General features: G+C 54.9%; 1 protein-coding gene across 7 annotated transcripts in view; it reads left to right on the forward strand.

Moving 5' to 3' along the window:
- The window catches only part of TRAPPC9 (trafficking protein particle complex subunit 9), a 541,182-nt gene that overhangs the window by 395,799 nt on the left and 120,572 nt on the right, over positions 1-24,811 (forward strand). For 5 of the 7 annotated variants that reach the window (XM_072733818.1, XM_025985035.2, XM_072733822.1 and 2 more), the window contains one exon: positions 21,204-21,357. In XM_072733818.1, the coding sequence (XP_072589919.1) occupies positions 21,204-21,357 (154 nt within the window). The remainder of the gene's footprint in view (positions 1-21,203; positions 21,358-24,811) is intronic. The other 2 variants (XM_072733819.1, XM_072733820.1) reach the window with 1 other exon arrangement.

Below are 24,811 nucleotides of genomic sequence, written 5' to 3' on the forward strand. Positions count from 1 at the left end.
ATCTTGCTTATGCAGTTACCTGTTTTAGAACACGCGTCAGGGCGTCATTACCTGTGGCCTGTCTTCAGGGAAGTTACCCCACGGCTGGAGAAGTGGGCCCTGAGAACCGTCATGCAAGGGACAAAGTAATAAAGTCCACAGGTAGACAGGTAAGGGGCTGGAGGTCTTGAAGAGAGCAAGATGGGTCTCGGCCAAGGAATCCTGGGAGGCTTCTGGAAGAGGTGGCCGTGGAGCGAGGCCTCGAGGCGTGTGTGTGCTGTAGCAGGGTGCGAGGGCCTTCCAGGACGAGAGCGGGTTGTTCTCTGCTGGGTTATGCTGTGGCAGCGCCGCGCCCCACTGTCGGCAGAGTGGAGCAGAGCTCGGCAGCGTGCTCCCGTCGTGCTCCCAGAGGTCGGCGAGGCTCTGGGGGCCTGCCCCGCACACCCGGCCCGTTCCAGAGGCAGAGCAGCCGACCGTGGCCTGTGCATGCGGCACGGAGAGAAGTGGCCCACCCACACGCAGTCCCTCAGGCTGGCTCCCCAGGGGTGTGTCACCCTGAGGCCCCGGGCCTGGCTCTGCGAGGGGGGCCTGCACCCCTCTCACCTCCTGGGTGGCTGCCCTGTGCCAGGCCCAGCAGCCGCAGGCCCCGTCCTGGAGGCTGGGGGGCTGCCGCCAGGCCACCCACACGCTTGACATCAGCGCCACCAAGCTCTTGGGCACCGGGCGCAGGCTGGGGCCTGGAGCCGGGCTCGGGTGTGTTGGACCTGTGTCCCCGTCACCATAGACCTCCAGACGCCAACGACAGCTTCTGCAGGCAGCCGGCTTAGCCACGTGTTCGGGGCGCACGCAGGACTCTGGAAGAGCGCTGCTCCCCCTCTGGGATTCGAATCGCGGGGGTCCCACCGTAAGACGCGTTTGACAACTGCCAGTTTCCGTATTTGCCTCAGGGGTGGCCTCCTCTATCTCCTGTTGCCTCCTCTGTGAGGTGGGGTGTTCTCACCTGGCTCCCGAGGGGTTGGGGGGTTGCAGGGGACGTCCCAGGGCACAGGTGTCAGTACCGGGCAGTGTTCTGCTAGCTCGTCCCTCCTGTGGTCTCACGCTCACCGTGGTCAAGATGGGGATGCAGCGGCCCACGTGCTCCCGCCCTTACCCTCCTGGAGCAGCCTGGCACCTGGGAGCCAGCCTAGCCTGCCGTGCCTCAGTTTCTGCGTGTGTGAAGGGGGCCACCACAGGGTCGTGAAGAGTCCACGACCTCCTGCGTGTGTCTATGCGGCGAGCGCTCACCACGTCCCAGTTGTGATTTCCCCGGGGTGATGACCCCGTGCGGCCTCCTTCCCTCCGCCTTCCTCTTCTGAGCCTCACTTGGGAAGTCTGGGCCTCCAGGGGACTGCCAGTCACTACAACTACTCGAAAATGAAGTCTCTTTGCACGAATTTCTTCTTCCAGGGGCCAGATGTGGAATGTCTCCTGCTGGATTTGACAGGTCTAGAAAGATTCAACTTGTCTGTGAATATTAATCTTGTCACTATTCCCTTTTTTGTCCTTTTAACGTCTTAGCTGGAAAGGAGGCTATAAATAGCACTGTCTCCTTAAAGGCCTGAGGGGTGCTCACCATCCTGGATGCAGAAGAGGAGCTCGATTGGAAGCTTGGACCAGTCACGGACGCCCTTGTTTTCCGGCGTGATCTGGGCCGCCCGTCCACCTATCCAGCCGTGGTTGAGGTTTGCCGGAGAGAATGGTTTAGGGCGCGTTTAGCTGTTGCTCTGGCCCACATTGTGTGTCATCTGCGGGTCGGCTGTGCTTGTCCAACAGCTGTTATGTGCCATCCGTGGTGCTAAGTGTTTTCTCTCTGGCACCTGTACGTCACGGAGAGCTTTAGAGAAACAGCAGAGTCCAGTCACAGCATCTGTTGGAGACTTCCGCGGCCTTCTGTGTGCTGAGCGCTGCTCGCAGGCCCAGGCACTTTTCCCTGCGAGATGGCTGTCACTCGCCTTTGGCAGCGTGTCACATGAGAAGCGAAGAGCTCCAGGCTGGACAGGCAGTTGCTTCCCTGGGTCAGCCTGTTCTCAAACCCCTGCGTGGAACTCCGCGCTGCCTTGCTGGGGGTCCCATGCCACCCAGGCTCAAGAGTCAGGCCATGGCTCCGTGTCCCGAGGTCGTAGGACACACATAGGAGCATGGCCTCAGAAGAGGTGCAGGATTATCATCCTGAGAGCCGAGGAACCCTGCCTGTGGGGAGAGAGAAGCAGGCATGGCCTGGAGCAAGTGGTTGCCAAGGATGGAGAGGGCTAAGCCACTTTTGGGTATTTTTTTTGCAAGTCTCAGGCCAGCACTCTTTTGTTTTGTTTTTTGACGATTTTATTTATTTATTCGTGAGAAACACAGAGAGGCAGAGACACAGGCAGAGGGAGAAGCAGGCCCCATGCAGGGAGCCCCATGTGGGACTTGATCCTGGGACCGGATCCCGCCCTGAGCCAAAGGCAGAGACTCAACCACTGAGCCACCCAGGCACCCCTGGGCAGCACTATTTGTGAGAATGGCTGTGTCATTAAATTATTTGAAGGTGTTTGTCCTAACTAAAATTGAACAGACTTTTATTTTGGTGGCTCTAAGTTTTAAATATATTCATTTGTTCACGTACACGTGTTACGCTCTGCGCAGCCTTGGAGATGTCCGTGTCTAGAACGTGAGAGACACGGTCCCTACCTGTGAGATTTCTGTTAGGGAAAGCGCCAAGAAAACATCTAAAAGCTAAAGGTTAGAGGATTGCTCATTAATTGTATTTTTTAAGAGAATCACTTTACATTTTGAACTAATGACAATTACCGATTTCACTAAGTCCTGGCTGGTCACAAATTCGCCACAAGATACAGTTGTCGTCAGAGTGTGTAACAGGTCTGTCACCACCCCTCCCCACACCTGCACACGTCATCGTCGGGGGTGTGAAGCATTAGGGATTGCTGGGGCACAGAAGACGGTGCGTGCCTCTTCCCAGGGAGCCTGCCGTTTCCCAGAGAGGTACAGCATACGAGCCCCCCGAACAGGCTGCATACAGGACTTGGGGGATCCGAGGAGGAATCGGGTCCTTGCCCACTAATGAGAACTACTATGGTGCATCTGCGCCAGGAGGCGGGGGACGGGCATCGTGTGGAGTCATGAGAGTGGCAAAGCCTGGCATGTGGTCGAGGGGCCCAGGACAAGTGACAGCCACACCGGACATGCTGCCTGGCCACTGGTTCACGAAACACAGCGCCCTGATGGGAGGCAGACACTCCGGCCGCCTCCACTTCACCCACAAGGAGATCCACTTGGAGGATCACAGTCACTTGCCAGGGCAGGGTTCAAGCCCGGGTGTCTCTGACTCTGGAAGCCACCCGTTTGTCAGGGGGTGAAGAGCCCGCATCCTGGAGGAACCCAGGGAGTGGTTCTGGACTGAGACGTTCACGCTGCACAGCTTGAAAGTCCACCACCTGGTCAGCCGGCCTTAGACACAGGAGTCCTTCAGCGCCACGCGTGCCCACGCTTCCGAGCTGCGCCCTCCTCGTTGGAACGTCGTGGGGTTCTCTCTCTCACCGCCGCCCGGCATTCTGTTTCAAGGATGTGCTACTATTTATGAACTCGCTCACCTGTTGGATATTTGGGCTCTTTCTCCTGTTTCACTATTACAGATAAAGCTGCTGTGACCGTTCACGTGCGAGTCTTGGAGAGACTCCTGTGTTCATTTCTCTTGGAAATGCCAGGAGCGGCTCACGGGCTCGTACGACAGGTCCGCGCATGACTGTCCGGGGACGCGCCAAGCTCCCCCGGCCCCCAGGATCCTTCCGACCCCAGCAGCCCTGCCTGCACGTCGTGGCCAGTCCTGGGTGCAGCCGGGCTGTGTGTCTCTGGTCTGGACACGCACTTGCCGGTGACTGCAGATGCCGGGTGGCTTCTCCGTGACCGCTCACACGGTGCTGCCCGTTCACGCACCTTGTGCTGTGAAGCATCTGTTTTGATCTTCTGCCCATTTTTGGTCGGGCTGTTCGTTATGCTCTCAGGGAGTTCTGGGCACGAGTCTCCTGTTGGAAGCACGTGTGGTGAGGAGTTTCTAAAGTTTTAAATTTTGGAGAGGTCTGGTTTATCAGTATTTTTTTTGTGAGCTTGGTCTTCAAGTTCACTTAATTTCCTGTCATTTCTGTTCTGTTGAACTCATTTTGCGAGGTTTCTCAAAAATTTTATTCTTAAGGAACAGAATTTCCTTTTGCCTCGTTTCAAGAATATTTTCTGTTTCTTTACTGTAAATTCTTATTTTTTTTCATTCCTTCCAAATGTGTTTTCTTTTATCCCAGGGTGTGCAGTTACAATAGCCCCCATAAAGCCTTTGATAGTACCTGCATTTCGATGAGCTTGGGGTTGGCTCCGTTGGTTCTTGAGAATTGGTCGCATTTTCCTGGGGCTTTTTGCCTGGCAGTTATTTTAAATTGTATTGGGACATGGCGAATGTCATTTTTTGTAGACTCTGACTCTGAGTGTTACTTTTTATAAGCCTCCGGAGACACTGACGGCTGGTTTTGGCAGGCAGCCTGCCTCGTTAGGCTCCGATTGTAAATTCTGTCTCCCCCCTTTTGGGTGCAGATCAAGATCTTAGCTCCCCCAGCTCTGTTCCCCAAGCCTCTGCTCTGTCGGTTTGGGTCTGTCCACTTGTGACCTGGAAATCTTTAATAGCCATTTGTCATCCTATGTGGTGCACATACTTCCATGTGGCCAATTTCAAGCTACCAGCGCAGCACCACTGAATGCAGCGATGAGGGGAGATGCCAACAGTTGGCTCCTGTGGCCTGGCGTGAGCTGGCCTCGGCACACCCTGGGTCTGTGCTACCCCGTGCCCTCGGGGTCAGGCTGGGGTGTTTGCACATGTGGTTCCAATCTCACGTCAGCTCTCCACGTCCTTGCTGTGCTGATGGGGATCCATCCTGTGCACACACAACTCAGAGGTGAATCTGAAACGTATATGTGCATGTTGGAGGTGAGCCTTTGCTGTGTTGGCTCAGGGACTGGCCCTCTGCTCTCATGCATTGCCTCCCCACACACACATGTCCTGGCACTTCTGGGTCCCCTTTTCCTGATTTTCCATCAGCGTTGCAGCCCTGGTGTATCCCAGGCTCACCCTGGGGACAGTGAGAGGAACTAGGGGAGGCCACCCCTGTGTCAGGGGCTGGTCATGTGCGACTCCTCCCTATGCCCTCCTGCTTGCGTTCACCCCCCAGAGCTCAGGGGGCTGTTTCTGTGTCGGTCTGGACTTTGTAGTCAGTGGGGGTGAAGGGGGCTGCGCTCGGGCTCAGAGGGCTCGGTGTGGGCTTCCTCCCTGTGTTCTGGCCTCTGCAGCTACACAGGACAAGGCTGACACCCCCCCCCCCCCGCCCCAGCTGCATTAGGATCATTCGGTTATCAAAAGCAGCTTTCACTGATTCATTCAGCAAACACTTGTTGAACATTTAAGCTCCAGGTCTGTAAGGGAGGAATAAGATAGAGTTTCCTCGTTCTGTAGAATTCATGGTCCAGTGGATGGGGAGGGGTGAAGCAGGCGTGTAGGAAACCGCTACGTTAACACAGGCACAAACCACTAGTTAGTGTTCAGTGTAGCAAGGATGTGGTTCTCACGGGGTGGGAGTCGGAGACAGGACAGAGCGGCCTTACAAAGCAGGTCCCTAAGGCATGAGCCAAGGCCCAGCCTCCTGACATGCTGAAGTCCCCAGCAGGAGGCTGTCCCTTGGGACTGGTGTGAGTGTGCGTGTGTGTGCCCGCATGTGTGTGTGTGAGTCATGACAGCTGAGGCCTGAAGGTGCAGGGGCCCAGGCGATGGGGGCCCTTTGGACGCCTTCCTAAGGAGCTTTTATTTTGTGTGGCCCCCTGAGTTCCTGTCTCCCTGTGGCTGGATTAAGTGCCAAGGTGGATGTTTTGGATGGTGGGAAGTGATGCCAGCTACCACCGCCGCTTGAGTATAGACTCACACTGCATGGCTTGTGGCTTTTTAAAAACTCACTACTGCACTCTGCGGCTGGCATCATCATCCTTTTTTTTTATAGCAAGAAAATGCTCCAGAAGGCCAAATGATTTACCCAAGACGATACTGACACTGAGGTGGAGCTAGGATGCAAACCCAGGTTTCCTCGTCTCTGCAGCCCCGAGAGCTCCATTCATCACCCTGCACTGAGCTCAGGGCTCGGTGCACCCTGGCCATGCCCCTGTCCCCAAGCTTGGCGTGCACCTTTCAAGTTTGTGCAGGGACATCTGTTTCCTGTTCCTGTGTGTTTTCCTCATTTAATGTGGGGAATAAGAGATTTAACTTAGAATCAATTAAATATGAAATTATATGAAGCAGCACTTTTTTTTTTTTAATTAACTAACGGCAACTGATTTAGTATGATTGAGGCACTTTGTTAACAAGATGGGGGCATTTCATGGTCTCGATACCAGTTAGCTCCGTACTGAGTGCTTCTGTCTGGGGGGACGGTGCTCCAGCCATAAAAAGACTTCTGGGCTCCTCTTAGTTGAGCCAGCATTTTCATCAGCACCCACGTGTCAGGCACCGTGCCTTGTGCCAGGAAGGTGAGGACAGATAGGTCTCTGCTCATCACATGGGGAGAAATAGGCACTCAGATCTGATCTTCTCAGTAGACACTTTTCAGAGAAACTGCTAGAAGCACAGAGGGTGAGGGAGGAGGTGGTTAGAAGGTGACTCAGCCAGGTGAGGGTGGGCCGGTCAGCAGAGTGCTGCGTGGGCATGAGTGTGGCGTGGCGTGGTGTGGAAGTGTGGGTATGGCGGGCCGTGGTGTGCCCATGGCAGGAGGCTGTTGGACTCCAGGGCAGCTCTGCGGCGCTTGCACAGGCTGTGGAGAAGGTCCTTGGAGCCATTTCATCGGTGCCAGGCAGCAGGTGGAGGCTGGTCCAGATCCTTCCCCACCTCGTGACCATTTGACTTAGATTTTTCGACCATGCAATCATGCAGAAGGGATGCACATGCAGTAGAAACCGTACTGGGTATTTGGAATGTGGACCTTCTCCCAGGCTAGTGATGTGCAGGATGGCCCTCCCTCATGGCGCAGGGTGGGGACAGCGGCCGCAGCTCCCAGTCAGCCAGCAATCACGTGGGCCAACGGTGGACACACCGTAAGCCATTCTGTGCCCACACAGCCGTCCTGCCTCTTTGCCTGTGGGGTTCCATATGTTACATGAGATGGTCAACCCCTGATTGTAACAGGCTTTGTGCTGGGTGGTGTTGCCGACCTGTCGGCTCCCGTGAGTGCTGTGGGCATGGTGAAGGCAGGCGCGGCGCAGCCACGGGGGTCGGTAGGTTGGGTGTGTACGTGTAGTTTCAACTCAGGGTGGGTTTATCGGGATGTGTTGCTGCTGTCTTAGTGACGCCTCTAGTGGGGTCCTAACCAAGGACTTTACCAGAATAGCCACTTATGGAAATAGGGCTAATTAAGGCCCTCACTTGTTTTTCCTCCCACCTGGGTTCTGGGCCAGGGTCTTTACCAGGATCCCTGCCCCTGCCTCCTCGCTAGTGCCTGTGTTCATCTGGCCTCTCCAACCCTCTCCGTTAATGCAGCATGTGACCCTGAGGGTGCCACCCCATGCCGAGGCCCTTCTGGGGCTGCGTGCTGCACCCAGGGCCACATTATACTCCTGGCATCATTCTGAGGTGTCCAGGTCCTGCCCTGCCCTGTCCCTGTGACTACCTGGCCTGCTCGCAGCTTCCCCAGACACGTGCACCTGGTTCAGGCTGGGCTGGGCCACCCAGCATCCCGCTGACCTCTGCTCACAGACCCGGCTGGGCCTGGCCAGATGAGAGCCACATATCTGTTAGGGGTTCCTATTTTAATTTTTTATTTTTTGTTTTTTATTTTTATCTTTAAAGATTTTATTTATTCATAGAGACACAGAGAGAGAGAGAGAGAGGCAGAGACACAGGCAGAGGGAGAAGCAGGCTCCATGCAGGGAGCCCGACGCGGGACTCAATCCCGGGTCTCCAGGATCATGCCCCGGGCTGCAGACAGCGCTAAACTGCTGCGCCACTGGGGCTGCCCAGGGGTTTCTATTTTAAAAAGTTCGTTCCTCCCTGGCACTTTTGCCTCTTGGAAAGAATTTTGGCATTTAGAAAATGTGTTCTAATTTTTATTTGCTAAAGGAATCTCCCTTAATTCTACATCTGTGTTCTGTAAAGATAGTCTGTGTTTCTGCTGTTTGTTGATGGCCACAGAAATGCTGCTTTATACACAGATGATACTGAGACAATTTGTGGTTTGTCAGTCCCTTTGAGAATCCCATAGCTTGGGAACTTCATTTTTCTGATGGCAGCTCTCATCTGGATCTGGGCCACGGCCACTGGACTAGGCTTCAACTGGCCTTGTCGCTGGTGATGCCCTCCCTCTCTAGCTTTCCATCTGGTTCCTTCTGCAAGCACAGGGATGACCACTGCCTCCCTTCTGCAAAACCTCCTTGGCCCCTTTGTCTAAAGAAAGCACTGGAAGCTCTAGGAAACCACCTAGTAGTACCGGAGATCCTCTAGGATCTACATCCACTTGTCTTATGCATTGCCACCCCCACCGTAGGCAAGCAGGAGCCCTTTAGATCCAGGGCATTTGTATACATGGTGTCCCGTCTCCTGGGTACAGGGTAGAGGGCTCTGGGAGAGGGGGACGGGGCTGGCAGGCAGCCCACGTGGAAGGAGGCAGGAGGCCTGGCTTGGGGTGTGGGGAGGAGGCAGGGGCAAGTCTGTATAGCCTGGCATCTGCCTAGACCTGGGGGGCAAAGGGGAAGGAGTCGTCAGGCCAAGCAGGAGTGCTGTAGAGTGAGAAGGGCCAGAGGACAGCAGGCTCGGGCGGAGCATGTGTCTGGTTTGGGATACATTGAGTTCGAGGTGCCAGTGCAAAGTACAGCTGTAGTGACAATAGTAATAAAAGAGCTAGAACTCCTAAAAAAAGCTTTCTTATTTAAAAAAAAAAAAGGGCTTTCTTATTAAGCATTCACTGTCCTAGTTAATCCACAGATCACCTCTTTTTCGACAGGTAATGTGCTCATTTTACAGGTGACAGACTTGAGGCTCAGTGTTCAGGACACTCCTGAGGCACAGCGTGAGCGAGAACACTGGCTTCTGGCAAGAGAATAGAGTCCGCAGAGGTGACTCATGTGCTTCTGGGCCCTGCCCTGGGGCCTGGTTGGCGTCTGCCAGGCCACCTGTGATCCTTTCTGGGCATCCCTGTGATGCGAGGAGATTTGGCTCCCCTGGATGCACGCCGTGCCCCGGCTCCTCTGCCCCCAATCCCCACACATGCTACTCTGTGGCCCGAGTCCCAGCCTTCTCTTCTGTAGGATTCAGACCCTTCTATGACGACACTTATCACCTGGGCTGCTAGTGAGATGATGGACATCCTGGCGGGAACCTGGCCCGTGAGGAAGTCCTTGGTAAGGGGCCCACTGCACAGGTGCAGACACGCTGCACAGGTGTGGACCCTACCAAGAGCCCCCATTCCCAAGGCACACGTCCCGTGCAAGGTAGGGGAATATGTGTCTGAACATAGGAAGATTTCTGTCCCAAAGGGCTGAAAACCACACGGTGATTTTTATAGGTTCAGCTCCATTTAACAGGAACATTTTTATTCAAGGGAATCTTTATTTCCAGGGAGGATAATTGAAACATGTCCTTTGGCACGTTCAGTATATTTTCATTTACCTTTGAAATGGGTGGTGTAGCAGGATCCCTACCCTGTGTTCTGATCGGTTTCCCCATCTGATCCATCTGTAGCTGCTCTACAGAAGCTATTTTAGGGTCATTTAACGCTGTTGGTTCTTTTGCTTCTGATTAGCTTGATGAGGGAAACCGCCACGGTCTGTCTTAAATCCAGATGTCAAAAATATTTCCATGTATTTCTCTTGCAAGCTTTCTTTGGCGACGTACCAGGGGAAAAAACTGCCAGAGATGTTCCTTTTTCCTCTCTCCTCCTCTCTGTTTCTCTGGGCCTGGGGTTGTGCAGGCGAGCATCCCGGCTCTGCCTCTGCTCCCGGAGCCCTCCCCCTTCTGGTCATTCTCTCACAGCCCTGTGTCCTGTGGTCTTTAGTGATGCACCCGACCCTACCCGGGAGGGCTGCTTTCTCACCTTGGAGTCTTAGACCTGGGCCCTGGGCTCTGGCTGCTGGGGAGTGTCCCACCTGTCACCTGGACTGGAGGGAGGAGCTGGTGCCTCGCTGTGGATGCTCCTGGGTGCAGGTGGGGGGCCTCTGGCCACCCCCACTGGCCACCGTGCGCTACTGGGCCCTGCAGGAGGACGCTTGCAGCTGGTCCTTGCCTGGCCTCAGTGTCCTTGATTGCTCTGGGAAGATAGTAAAACCTGTTCCTGGGATTACATGGGAGGTCGTCGCAAATTCTCAGCAAGTGTTCTTTCCCCTTCCGGCTGCTGCGTTTCTGTGTTACCTGTTTCGACTTCCTCTCCTGAAAACCAGCCTTCCCTGTCTTCTCAGCGTGGGTCTCCTGCCCGGTGGGGCGGAGCGGAGGAGATATGCACATTCCCTAATGAGGCTATGAGGGCCTCCTTGTTCTGCCCCTGCTGACCTCTCTGGCTCTGTCCCTTTCCAGTTCCCTGGGTCCTGTTGTGTTGGCATTGCAGGTTCCCTTGCTAGCTCTCCTGCCCTGTCACATCAGCTCTCTGCAAGGGATGCTGGGGCCCTCTCCGCCTTGTATGCCCCAGCTCAGCCAGTGTTTCTTTCCAGCCCTCCCGGACATTGCTTGGGCCAGATTAGCCATCCCGTTCCCACACTGTGGCAGCGTCCTGAGCATCCCTGCGTCATAGCACCCTCAGTCTCCATCACAAACCTAACAGTTTGCCTGTGTCTCCCAGAGTGGGTGGACCTGTGCTCATCCCCCTTCTGGCCCCATGTGCTGCGTTTGGGGCCACCAGCATGACAGCCGCCCTCTGAATACCGTCCAGCTTACCCCAGGGATGGGTGCTCCAGGCTCCTGCCCTCGGGGTGCCCCTGGGTGGCATCCTTGTATGAGCCACAGTGTGACTAATGCCATGTCTGCCCCTCACACGTTAGCTGGTGGAGCCTCAGGGAGCGCTAGTCAGGTGACCCTTGGTCTGTGGTCTACGGGAGCCATCCCTGTCCTGCAGCTGCACCGGGAGGCCCAATCCTGGTCAGTGTGGCAGGAGCTGCCCCCTGGCTGAGGAGCCCGCTGTGGCACCCACAGCTGTAGAGTCAGGAGGCCAGAGCGACAGAGGGAACGCAGGCTCTGTGACCGTCACACTGTTGCTCTTGACCCCCCTCTTTGAATCCAGCAGAACACCCAAGCGAATTTAGAAGCGGCTGGGAAGAGGTTTTGTTCTCATGCCACTTGCAGCTGCCAAGGCCACCTCTTGCCGCCCTCCCTGAGCTCAGTGTGACCTTTGCAAAAAGCAGAGCATGACCCAGACTCTCAGCCACAGAAGGCGGAGAATTGCCGACATGGCTTATTTTCTGCTACAGTTCAAAGAGCAGGAGAGAGCCAACGCTGATTATGCACCAGCTGTGTGCCATGGCCCAGGCACCTCAATGAGCTCATGTGCTGCTCCCAGCCGCTTGGTGGGACAATTTTCCTTCCTGGCCAGGCCGGGGCAGAGCTCAGGGACTGGCCCGAAGGAGCAGCTGAGTGGAGGCAGACCCAGGCAGAACCAGCTGTTTGAGACTCGAGGAGACTAGCAGAAAACCAGCCAGGAGTCGGAGAATTATTTTAATCGTAGAGCAAATTTCTCCGGAGTAGTCTGTGAAGAGTGTTGGAGAAGGACCCAAAGCCTGTCCTTAGAGACGAGCCAACCGGGGGAAACTGGGGAATGATTTCTGATGCGTCATGGAGAGGACAGGCCCCCGCTGGCCCGGCGCTGTCCGCCGCGGAGCTCCCCGTGGGCCTCACGGAAAGCAGAGGGGACACAAACCCGAGAATCCGAAGCCATGGAGCGGCTCTTCGTCTGGTATGAGGTTCCCAGTGCCCATCTGGGCCGGGGCTGCCAAGGCGGAGGAGGCCCCATGGGAGCAAACAGCCTGGCCTGCGTGGGGCCGAGGCTATGGCGGGAGGCTCAGGCTTCCTCGCTCGTCTCGGTGACATGTGGTTTGTGAACTCAGGACGGTGAGTGAACAGAAGTACCTCGTGCTTCTCTGGCATTGTTATGCTTCACAAAGTCTTCCTAAATGCTCTCCCATTTGATCTTTAGTATAGTGACTCCCTAATAGCTGTAATCTTTGATAACGGCTTATTGAGATACGATCCACGAAGCCTCTAATTCGCAGATTTAGAGTGTACCCCTCAGCGATTTTTTAGCCAGTCACAGAGCTGTGCAGCCGTCACCACAGTCTGTCTTAGAACATTTTCCTTGCCCCGAAAAGTAATAGTTATAAATGTTTAGCCCAAATTATATGCCAGAGGGGTTCAAATCAATTCTCCACAGTCCTGACTCACACTGCAAGGGAGGGTATCCATTTTACAGATGCAGAAACCGAGGCCGGGGGACACTCCGGTAACTGGCCTCTGGCCGCAGAGCTCACAGTGACAGACGACGGGTTAGGACTCGGGTCAGTGTCGCTGCAGAGCCCGTGCTCCTCTGTCCACGTGGGGCCTCCCAGTGAGGTGACCCGCCCTGGATCCCACACCTCATCAGGAGTGGGGTCAGGGCATGAACTCCCGTCTGTTGACCTGGACTCCTGCCTCCTCACGTGGCACTGCCGAGGCCGTGGGAGGCACCGGGCCTGGCTTCTTCCTGCCTTCTCTGGACCCGTGGCCACCTGGATCCAGGAGGGGCAACCGGCCCTGTTAGGAGTGGAAAGCTGCCTCCGCAGGAGGCCGGGGGCAGGGAAACCAGTGGCAAGTGAGCCTGGCCCTCACTCTGCTTCCTGCAGGGCAGAGAGGAGGGTGGCTGGCAGCCCGATGACGTGGGGCGGGTCTCTCCTCTTCCCGAGTCCTGTCGTCTGTGCTGACGAATGTCCTTACAGCTCCTAGAATACGTGCTCATATACGGAATCGCAGGGGTTGTGCTTCCAAGAATGGGGGCCACGGTAGACGGGGCTGCCCCGTATGTGCAACACAGTAAGCCTGGCTTCTCTGCCGTGGGCCCGGGGCCACGTCTCTGAGCCTGGGAGTGTCACTTCAACTTTTGCCCTCTTACACAGAATATGTACGTGTCATGTTTATGAAAGAAGTGTCTGCACATAGGGGTGTTTCTGAGGCTGCCCGTGCAAGCTTCGACCGTTCAGCACCCACCCCCTTACCAGCAGTCACAGGGCCCGTGCAGCCCCATGGAGGCGCAGCAGCTTGACCTGCTCCCGTCCTGGGTGCGGGGTGGGCATGGGTGCCAGTGATCCCAGGCCAGACACAGCTAGGTGCCTCAGAGGCTTGGAAAGCGGGGTGGGCGGGCCAGGAGACCTCTCAAGAAGGCCGTGTCCGGCTGGGTCTTCAGGGCAAGGGGAAGGTGGGGCGAGGTGGGCAGGGGCAGCGTGTAAGGCAGTGAGCCCCGTGAGTACAGGTCCCCTGTGGAGGGCAGGAGAGCGGGCTTAGGGTCTGGCTTCCGTCCTCACACCTGGTGACTGCGGTGGGCTCTTTCTCCTCTTGTGAGCTCAGTTCACCTCTCCGTAAAATGGATGTGTTGAGTATAGAATGAGATTGTGTGTCTACAGGAGCTTTCTCGGTGCCATGTGGGGGTGTCTTCACTGGTCCTGCTCTCCTGTGGAACCAGCTGGACTTTAAGGAACCAGGGTGTTCAGACCAGATAGTCACTCTTCTGAGAAGCTGTCTGGGCAGTGAGAGGCCGCTGTCACCTGACTCCCACTTGAATCCCCGCCCCGGCCCTCCCCGAGCTCATAGAATCCAAAGCAGAGAGGTAGGTGGGTCCCAAACACCTCCAGTTTACGATGAGGAACGTGAGATTCAGACCAACCAAACACCTCAGAGACTGGACTTTACTGCTGAAAGAGCCTGGGCCTCTGTCTACCTGACGTGGGCGCGTCCTAGTGACTTTCCAGCCTGTGCATGGAGCACACTGACCCCCACCGCAGGCTTGTCTGTAAGCTGAGCCCACACCTATCCAGCCCTCGAGCCCCGAAGCAGCACGGACACCTGGCTGCAGGTGCGTCAGGCCCCTGTTAACATGTGGACGGTGTTCAGTTCCCAGCACCCGGCAGCTGCGTCCCTGGAGCTCGGGAGAGCGGGGATGCCTCTCTGGACCCCTCCCATCACCGCCTGCCCCAGGCTGCAGTCTCTGCGGGTCTGGTCAGGAACTTGCCACCTCCCATTTGCCATCTCTGTGACCTCAGGTACATTATTTTTGCTACCTATGGATTTAACCCCTCTCAGGGCTGCTGATGGCAGCCAGGTGGCCTGTGCTGGGCACAATCCCTGGTGATGCTCTGATTGGATTGTGCTGGGCTTTGATTTTTAGAATCCAGTGTATCTTTTCTCTTCAATTAAAAATAAGAAGGAAAGGGGGTGCCTGGGTGGCTCAGTCGGTTGTGCATCTGACTCTTGATTTCGGCTTGGGTTGTGATCTCAGGTGGCGGGGCGGGGGGGTTGGGCATCCAGCTCTGCGTTGGGCTCCAAGCTCAGCGGGGAGTCTGCTGGAGAGTCTCCCCCCCACACACATTTCTCTTCCCCTCTGTAAAGTAAATGAATCTTTAGAAAATAATAATAATAAGGGAGGGTTTTTCTTCATTGTAATTGATCTGTGAGGGCTTAAGGAGAAAATTACATTCTTTGGGTGTGATCCAGATGTCAGTGTTCATGCCATTTTCTGGTGGCTTAAGGCCCCTCCTCGGTCAGGATGGATGTCTCCTCAAGGTTGACTGCTTCCTTTCTCTTGGGTTGTACTTCATTATCAAACTGAATAGGCTGGTCTAGTCAAGCAGACGCCCATGTGATGCAGCACATAAATTTAGAATACCAGTGTTATAACTATCAATTATCTCCCAATGAAAGTTCAATTTAATTATATGTGGATAGTCCTCCTAAATCCGACTCCTTGATTTGTATTTAAATGTCATCATTATGACTTCCCTGGTGAGGTTATCAGCTGTTCAAAGACTGAATCATACGATATTTTAAAAATCACCGCTTTTATATAGACTCTTCAAAAATCACAGCACCTTTTTCTAGTGCCAACTCTTGACTATCATTGTCACATTCGGCCATAAAATTAAACATGAAAATTGGCATTCAGTAGTAGTATTAATTTTATTTAACTCCAACTCATCGAAGATGATCAGAATGGAGTAGTGGTAGGGGCTGTCTGGCGGGCGGGCCGGGGAGCACTCCCCGGATGCTGCAGGGAGACTCACGAGTGCATTTGAATGGAGAGTCTCTGCCGTTCCATAGGAGGCTGGAGGTGATTTCTGTGGCTGTGCAGGTCCTTGGGCTCTTCGTCTGGGACTCGGGATTAAGCTCCATGGCAACATCTGCTATTTATCCAGGGCTGCTAGCGTCCTGGGCGCTGGGCTGACCACTTTGTGTCTACCATCTTATTTAATCACACAAAACCTTCACAAGGTGGAGTTTGGCCCCAGTCAGAGAGGAGAATCTGAGCTGCAGTGTCCTGCACACCATGCGAGACCTGGTGAGGTGGAATTATGTTCCAGGAGGAAATGTGCCATGAGTGTTTGTGCAGTTGGGCAAGCCTTGTGCAGGGCTGATGTTGGGATGTCGTGATCTACGATCCGAAGGAGTGTTGTCCTGGCAGATGCGTGTGGGGCCTGGGCCTCTCCCCACATCTGTGATTCAAGCCTGATCCCTTCAACGAGTTCAGGTGAACCCTGGCAAAATGCCAAGCACACTTACACCTGCCATTAGACTTCCTCATTGAGTGACCAGTGAGCCAATGGGCATTCTCCCCACTCGAGGAGGCGAGGTTGGGTTTAGAGAGGGTGAGGGGTCCATGGAAGACACCCAGACCACTAAGAAGGCCCTGGCGTAGAGCTGGCCGCCTAGCCCTAGAGATTGCCCGCTGGGTCAGCCAATGGCTGGACAAGAGAAAGGTCCTTCCACCCTCTGCCCATTTACTGGGCATTTTTAATTGAAGTATAATTGGCATATATTAAGCTAGCTTCAGGTGTACCACACAGTGAGTACCCACAGAGCGTAATGAAAAAAATTTTAAGTAAATGGAAACAAACAACAAAAACAACAGAGCCATCGTGGCAGAAAGGCATGTGAAGGATGATTTCTGTGCTGACAAGAGCCTCCAGTGAAGGCCGTGCCGCTGCCACCGCCCGCTGGGCTCCAGGGGCCCCACAGAGGGCAGGTGCGCTCACCTCGGGTTCTGTGCCCAGAACCTACTCTCCTGTCATTTTCTTTATCGCTTCTGAAGATCATGTTTTCCAGTTTTGCTTCTGATTTGCCTGAGGACCAGCCATGTTTTTGAATTATTTTTTGGATACTTTTTTTGTGTGTGGAGGTTTGTACAAATACGCTCTGATTTGTGTGGCCTCACCCCAGATAAAAAGGATTCACGTGGTTTTGAGCTTAAACCCGAGGGAGGAGGGCTGTGCCCGGCAAGTCATCCTCAACAGGCTCATGGGAGTCCCGTGGCTCTCATGATTCCTTAGGGTTTTGTTGCTTCCTTGTTAGGAAGAGTGCTTGCTCGCTGAGGGTGTAGATGTGAAGTCGTCCAGGGCGTGAAGCTGATCTGTTGCTGATGGTGGCCCCGTGCCTGCATGAGAATGTGGGAGCCCTCAGCCATCCCTCTAGGTACCACCAACTGCGTTTCCAGGTCGTGCTCTGAACCCAGGGCTGTCTCTCCTCTACCTGCAGCCACCTTGGTGCTTCTGTGCACATCTCCCCAGTTGCTCCGATCCTAAGAGCTGTCCCCCATCTACATGGCTTCCTGATGAGAGCAACAGCCTAAAGCCATGATGGCTGAAGCCAATTACATAGCTGGACTCAGAGCAAAGGCACCTGCCCGGACACCGAGGCAGAGGTCCCCTCCGATGGTGCTAGTTCTCTGTGCCGCTTCATGTAACGCAGCAGGTCTTGGCAGGCAGAGAGTTCGTGCATCAAGACTCAGCTCTAGGAGAACAGGTTACCAGCCACATGTTGTCTTCCCCGTCCTAGAAGGGAGGATGATGGAGGGGATGGTGATGCCTACGGGCTGTGCTCTGAGACCACATAGAGATGTCAAGGCCAGTGGTGCTCCCTGTGGCTTGGGAAAATAACCCTTGGCCCCCGGACTTGGAATTCTGGCTCTAGGATTTTGAGCTGGGTTGACCCCAGTGGGTTCCTCAGCTTCTTGTACCTCAGCATTACCATCTGTAGGACAGGAGCGATGCTGCCTTCAGGACGCTCACCAGCATTGCATGTCACAGGCAATTTTTGGAGGGGTATTGTGCTCACGTGGCAGCGGGCTTGGCTGTCCTTGGGTCTGCGTCCCATGCCAGCTCTGCACACAGCATGAGCAAAAGATGACTTCCCTTTAGATGGTCTCTCTGAGCAAGAGGGAGCCAGATGAAGCTGAAAACAAAACAGTAGTGCTGGGTCTGCGTGGCAGGCTCCTGATGTGGGGCAGTGGCTGAAGCTCACAGAGCTCATCACGTGTGTAAGAGAGCGAACCACGCTCGTCCTTAGGCTTGCTGTAGGGTCAGATGAATGTTTGTATGAAGTTCTCAGCACCAGGCGTGGCGCATAGCAAGCGTCCATCACGTGTTGTGTTTCCTTCCCCTTCCGCGCTGCGGGCACACCTGACTGTAATTTCATCGAGGGATAGGGTCCCTATGGAGGTGATAGGGTCTGATGCTTACGTGATCAGAAATTGTCCAAAAAAGCCCTTCAGAAAATCACACAAATCTCACCCCAGCGGCCAGAGTGTCCGGTGTGTGTCCCGACCCTGAGGATGTGGAGTCCCGGGTGGCTTCTCTCCTTCGTGTTCAACAGGAAGAGCCTGGTCTGTGGAGTGTTTCCAGACCCGTTTCAAAGATGAAGTTATTAGTTGTTTTTGGGTTATCTATCAAGTGATGAACTGAATTTGGCCTTTTTAGTGAAACTTAGGGAACATTCTGACCTTTTGCTTGAAGAGAGCACTCGTTCGCTTCAGCCCCCTTTGAGCGGGGGCGTGGGCAGAGCCGGGGCTGAGTGGGAAATCCGATGCCCTCTTGCTGCACACATAGACGCCTCGCAGGGGAAGCAAAGTATGTGCCAAAAATGGCTAATGAAGCTTCTGAAAGAATGTTCAATCTCAGGAGCGATTCCGACCTGCCAATTAAAACATCAGTGAGGTAGCAGTTTGCCTCTGAAAATCCATCACGGCCGGTCTTGGCCGGGGCGCAGGGCATGGGCAGCGGCCTCCTGCCCGGGGCACGCGCCTCGGTGAGAGCCTCTCTGAGAAGGAGCTCGCGCTCCACCCGCCAGCCTTGACCTTTCCCCGCCCTGGACTCAGTCCCTGCTCCTGGACACGGGCTCCACACACAGCACAAGTGCAGACGGGAAATTGAAGCACAAAGATGTTTAGGATTTTTGTCAGGAGTAATTTTTTTTTATAAATTTATTTTTTATTGGTGTTCAATTTGCCAACATACAGAATAACACCCAGTGCCCATCCCGTCAAGTGCCCCCCCTCAGTGCCCATCACCCAGTCACCCCCAACCCCGCCCACCTCCCCTTCCACCCCTAGTTCGTTTCCCAGAGTTAGGAGTCTCTCATGTTCTGTCTCCCTTTCTGATATTTCCCACTCATTTTTTCTCCTTTCCCCTTTATTCCCTTTCACTATTTTTTATATTCCCCAAATGAATGAGACCATATAATGTTTGTCCTTCTCTGATTGACTTACTTCACTCAGCATCATACCCTCCAGTTCCATCCATGTTGAAGCAAATGGTGGGTATTTGTCGTTGCTTACGGCTGAGGAATATTCCACTGTATACACAGACCACATCTTCTTTATCCATTCGTCTTTCGATGGACACTGAGGCTCCTCCCACAGTTTGGCTATTGTGGACATTGCTGCTGTGAACACTGGGGTGCAGGTGTCCCGGTGTTTCATTGCATCTGTATCTTTGCACTGCTGGGGATTTACCCCAAAGATACAGATGTAATTTTTTTAAAATTGGAGAATACTTGAGAGTCTGAAAGTAGGGAGATTGTTAAGTAAGTGTGGCATGGCCGCGTGGCAGGACACCCTGCAGACTGATTTTTGGTGATGTGAAAGTGGTCAGAGTGCACTGAAAGTAAAACAAGGTGTAGCGTAGTGTAAGCATATATTTACGTGTGTGCACATGAATAAAGCGAGGCATATGGTCGCTTACAGATATATATACTCATATAAACTACATTTAAATACAAATACTTAGAAAAAGATTCTAGAAGTAAGGTATCACAATTAGAGTGTAGGACTGAATCCTGTTTTTCTTTTTTATGCTTTTTTGCTATTTTCCCACCTTTTTCAGGAAGCCTGTCTACTTTTCGAGTCAGAAAGGAGAGGCAGGGATCCCTGGGTGGCTCAGCGGTTTAGTGCCTGCCTTTGGCCCGGGGCGCGGTCCTGGGGTCCTGGGATTGAGTCCCACGTCGGGCTCCTGGCATAGAGCCTGCTTCTCTCTCCTCCTGTGTCTCTGCCTCTCTCTCTCTCTCTATGTCTATCATGAATAAATAAATAAATAAATCTTCAAAAACAAAAAAAAAAGAAAGAAAGGAGAGCCACTGTAGCTTTCAGACAGAGTTCTTGCTACCAAATGCCATGTGTTCTCTGCTGACACATGAGGCTCTCATTCTCCAGGGCAGCGGAGCTCCGATCTCCTCCCGGTGAAGGCCGTGTTTATTGGCCGCTCAGGAGCTTCCTCCAGCTGCCAGGGTTCTCAGGATCTCCCCGTGGGGGTTCAGCCTTCTACACATACCCCCTGCACTGAACAGCAGTCCCTCCTGCTTGTTCCAGGGAATGGCCCCAAAGGCCCCTTAGAGCATGTGGGGCTTGGCTGAAGGTTTGGGCCGAGGCAGTGTGCGATGATGCAGCACGTCTGCTCCGATCCCCTGACTCACTGACTCTCTGTGTTTCGGTCGGAGCCAGAATTTTGGGCGCCTCGCTGGAAGCAACCTCCTCCCTCTCGTTTCATCCATCCATGTGCCACACCTTTACCAAGTACCTCCTGTATGCTCGTTTCTGTGCCAAGAAGCAGGGCTTCAAGCAGCAGTGAGATAGCCTCTGCCGACATGAGGGTCACGGTGGGGAGTGGAGGCCGCTGTGAGCAGCCGATCAGAGCACCCGTGTGCTGTGGGCTGTCCTCAGGCCAGGTCCCATAGGGTCAGGGGGCGCAGTGGAACAAGGACCAGGTACAGAGGTGAGGCAGCTGCGAGACGGGGGCAGAGGTGAGCATTGGCCTCCAGGTCACTTGTTCGTTTGTTCAGGGAGTTGTTGGCTGCATTGCTGTGGCCTGCCAGGCGTTATCCAGGCCCAGGAAGCCGTGGTGCGGCCACGCATACCTCCACCCCCAGGGAGCTCCATTCTAGTAGAATCCAGACACTGAAGCCCACAAACAGGTGTTTACGGTGTTTACGATACACACCATGTCAGAGATTCATGGTGTTACGGAGCTGGGGTGAGGGGAAGCGGGGGGACCTTCCTAAAGCTCCAGCCTCCAGAATGGAGCCTCAGGGGAGCAGTGGGCGCTAAGGCTAAGGCAGGAAGAGCCTGGTGTGTTCTGGAAGCTGCCGGAAGGTGGAGAGGGCTGGATACAGCCAGCAGGCGGGAAGGCTTCGTAGAGGATGTGATAGTTGAGCAGGAACCTCAAGGGGAGGGTGTCACGTACAAGGTTTTGGGTGCGGGGGCCAGGAGGGGACGGGTGGGAGCGAGACATGCGGCCAAGGGTGAAGCAGGAGGTGACAGGATGGGCGCTGCTGAGGGGGCATTTGGGGTCCCCAGGGTTAAATGACTCTAGTCCACTCCCCTTTTCCACTTTTTGTGTCCTGTCTGCCTCATCCTGGTCCAGAAATGTCATTTTCTCTGAGGGTGGGTGAATCTTCTCTGAGGTTGGGATCTCTGGCTGTGTCTCCAGCTCTAGACTGTGTGTTGAACCAGCTCCGAGGCCAGTGCTGCCCTGGGAGTCTATTATTTCCTCTTCTTGGAGTGAACCCGTTATGAATTACTGACGATGATTCATTATACGGCCTCACGCTGGCACGTGCAGCTTCTCCAACAGCCAGCAGAAGACACTGCCCTGCTGATTAATTCTCTGCTGTTTCCCCCTTCTCTTAGAATGGCCATCCAAGTGGACAAGTTCAACTTTGAGAGTTTCCCAGAATCCCCTGGGGAGAAGGGACAGTTTGCAAATCCGCAGCAGCTGGAGGAAGAGAGGCAGGAAGCCCGCGGCCTGGAGATCGACAGCAAGCTGGACGTCCACTGGAGAATCATATCCTTTTCGTGGCGGCCACCCTGGCCCTCGGTGCACCCTGCGCAGGGCTTCGGCCCACTGACGGGGGCCCCAGGGGGCTTTACCACCTGGCGGGTGGACAGCCCACGGCATATGGGGTGTTAGGCTCGCAGAGCTCAGAAAGGTCTTGCCAGGGAGACAGGGACCACGGCCGTCCTAGCCCCTTCCCCCTCCCGGGGCTTCAGCAACCAGGTATGGATTGAGGGTGAGGAAAGGCCGCCTCCCCGAAGTGTCTTGGATCACAGGCTCCTAGCCAGCATCGAGGTTTATGTTCGTGACACATCCTCATGCCTGCCTGTCCTCCCCAGGCGTGAGGAGCGTCCCAGACTCACCAGCTCAGCACGGGGCATGGCTGTCCGGGAAGCCAAAATCAGATTGCACAGCTTACGGAGGCATGAAGATGCCATTCTGAACGGGCCAGCGGTGTTTAGGGCAGGGGAGTGCTATGCGAGAGCGCCCTGGTGGGACCGGCCCCGCTCTGGGCTTGACGTCATGCCAGAGAGTCCCAGGGGCTTGCACGTGTTTGCGCAGCTGTCTCACAGAGCACCTGCTCTGGCTCGGGCATTCAGCAAGGCACCGAGAGTCTGAGCTGGAAGGAGGGGGCCTCCACGGGGCTTCACAGCCTCCTGGGGGGTGGCTGTGCCCGCTGAGGGTTCAGTGCATCCCATTGAGTCCATGAGGTTCAGAGGAGGAAGCTGTGGGCGCAGGGCAGCCAGGGAAGGCTTCACTGAAGGGGTGACATCAGAGGGGCTTTCTGGGGTGGGGGATGCCCCAGAGGCCCCAGGGTGTAAGAGGATGGCTCACTCGGAACATTCCCCAGGAAGAGGCAGCTCAGATGTGGGTGTCTCCGGCGCCTTGATGGTGGATTCTGTAGGGTGGTTGACGTGTGCTGTGTGGTCTCAGGTCATTCTAGACCTTGTCCCTGGATTCTGGAAAGATCCTCAGTCTGCAGGTGGCAGTATCCAGGGGTTGGAGGCATGTTCCTTAGTGCACACTCAAGAGAATCTGGGGCTGGTGGACCCCCCATCCCCAAGCTGGGACAAAATAAGCATTTCTCACATGACTAGGAGGCTTTGGGAACCAAACGCTAAGGACCAAGTGTGGGGGACTCCACGCCGCAGTAGTGTGTCGTGAAGTTAGGGCAGAGGGACATGAAGGGGAGGGATGGCTGGGGTCCTCCCTCTCCCCGTCCTCCCCACCCCAGAGCTCCGCACAGGGTTGTGCCTGCTGGTGGAACGAGCAGACTGATGGAGCCCAGAAGGAAGCGGCGTTCACGCTGCGCACCAGGCCCACCAGCTCCTTCACTCCTCCCGCCCCTGTCTGGTGCTCTGGCTCCACTGGGAAGAGGTGAGCTGAGTCCCTGTGAGCCCAGCCAGGGAGTGGTGGGGCCGGCGGCCTGGGTGGAGCTGCGGGCACAGCCCCGTTCCCAGCCCTGTCCTCAGGGAAGATGGAGGAAAGGACCTGTGTCCTGTAGGGGGGCAGCAGAAGGCACATGGCTCTCCTGTCCTGGTGTCTGTGGTCACGATGCTGAAGCTAGGGGTGAAGGGACTTGGGATGGAGAGGTTCTGCAAACTCGGGATGTGCAAGTCTCCATGTGAGGTAGGAGATGCCCAGCTCCTGAGCCTCAGGGCCGTTGCTTCCTTGTACAGAGCCAGGAGGCCTGGTTGTGAATGAGTCTGCCTCAGCCCCGTGGAGGACGGGGCCCAGCAGGAAGGCATCTGTCCCCCTGTGGGGGTCTCATAAAAACAGGAAGCCTCAAAGTGGGGGGTTTGCGCCCCTGCCGCCCCAGTGCCCGACCCACGGCAGCACCTCCTGAAGTCACACCTGCCACTTCCCGGGTGTCGCCCCTGGCCTGGCCCAGCTCGTTCACCACAGTCTTACCGACTCCCTGGATGCCTCTGCCTCCCCGTCTCAGAGATGAGAGAACAACTGCCTCTCGGGGCCACCCAGGTGAAGCAGGGGCGCGGGCACCCAGCCAAAGCCCGTTAGCCGTGCTCCGGGCCGGCAGCCCTAGGCCGCCGTGTGCTGCCTGCTAACGGGCTGATGCTGACCGCCACGGTGTTTACGCTCTCAGAAAACAGTGGCTGAAAACGTGCCAAAAGTATCTTTGGGTTTCTCCTAGCTTTGCCTCCTTTAAGAGGTTGGCATCCCCGTGTTTTGTATTGACTTCATAATTCATGCAACAAATATTTACTAAAGTCTACCATGTGCCAGGCACATCTGTCTCCTAGATGTACTGATTGGAGGTTTTTGAGAGACTGTCTCTATAGGCGGATTCGATTAAAGAGAAAGAACATTCAGGACACCTCTCTCTCTCTCTCTCTCTCTCTCTCTCTCTCTCTCTCTCTCTCTCATCTGGCAGTGACATCTGGCATGGGATGAATAGCAGACTTTCACTATTATAAACCTGGATTCAAGCAGATGGAAAGACCAAAGACTGAATTGGCTAATAATTTTATCATGCATTTTGGTAATATTTTCTCAATATTTAGACTTTATACAAAAATTTGAGCCTAATTTGACATTCATCTACAGTAGTAAAAATGGTCCATATGTGGCAAGTAAGGCTGGACAGACATATTTTGGTGGAAATTGTGGATCTTGCAATAGACACAGGCACCCCTGCCCACATCATGTCTGCAGGGGCCAGATAAGCAGTCAGGAGATGCCAGGACCTCCAGCCCCACTGTTTGCCTGGTTAACGAGCTGGCCATTCTGTTGTGCTCGTGCTGGGCCCTGGAGATGCCTGCAGTCTGCGGGGAGGAGCAGACACAGAGGTGGGCACCTGCAGTGCAGCCTGGGAGGGCTGAGGCAGGAGCCTTCCTGCTGGCACATTCCAGAGCCTGAACGCAGCAGGGACCTGCATAGACCCCTGTGACTGGGGACCTAGCATCCAGACCGGAGAGGTGGCCGGATCGAGGGGCCTCTTGGGCTGTGCTGGTAGTTGGGCCTCCCTCCTTCCTTCCCTCCCCGCCATACTCAAAAATCTGTATGAAGCTCTTTCTCCTACATTACCTCTTCCTTCATGGCAGCTTGAGCCTGGTCGTATTTATAGGGACTTTCCCTCTTTGTCGTGAGGAACCAGCTCATGTGTAACAACTGTGCAGTTTCTAGGGTTGGGAGAGTCACCTGCACAGGTGGCATATGGCCTGAGAGCCGGGCACATGTGACGTGTGACCGACATTGATGCTGCTGGGATGAACACACCCTTGCTTTCCGCTGCCTGGCCCAGTGTCCTTTCCACCTTCCTAGCTGCCAGCTACCGCGATCAGATGGTCTTTACTGAACTTGGGAAACCTTAATACAGCCGACTTTGTTGGTAGCAGGTAATAGCCTTCCACACGTACTCCAGGAAGTGCCTAGGTTTGGCTTTAGGATGGGACCAAGGATGCCGCACTGCGGGGCCTGAGCCTGGGGTCAGAAGGCCCAGCTC

This window comes from Vulpes vulpes, chromosome 13, assembly GCF_048418805.1.
Source record: "Vulpes vulpes isolate BD-2025 chromosome 13, VulVul3, whole genome shotgun sequence".
Lineage (NCBI taxonomy): Eukaryota > Metazoa > Chordata > Mammalia > Carnivora > Canidae > Vulpes > Vulpes vulpes.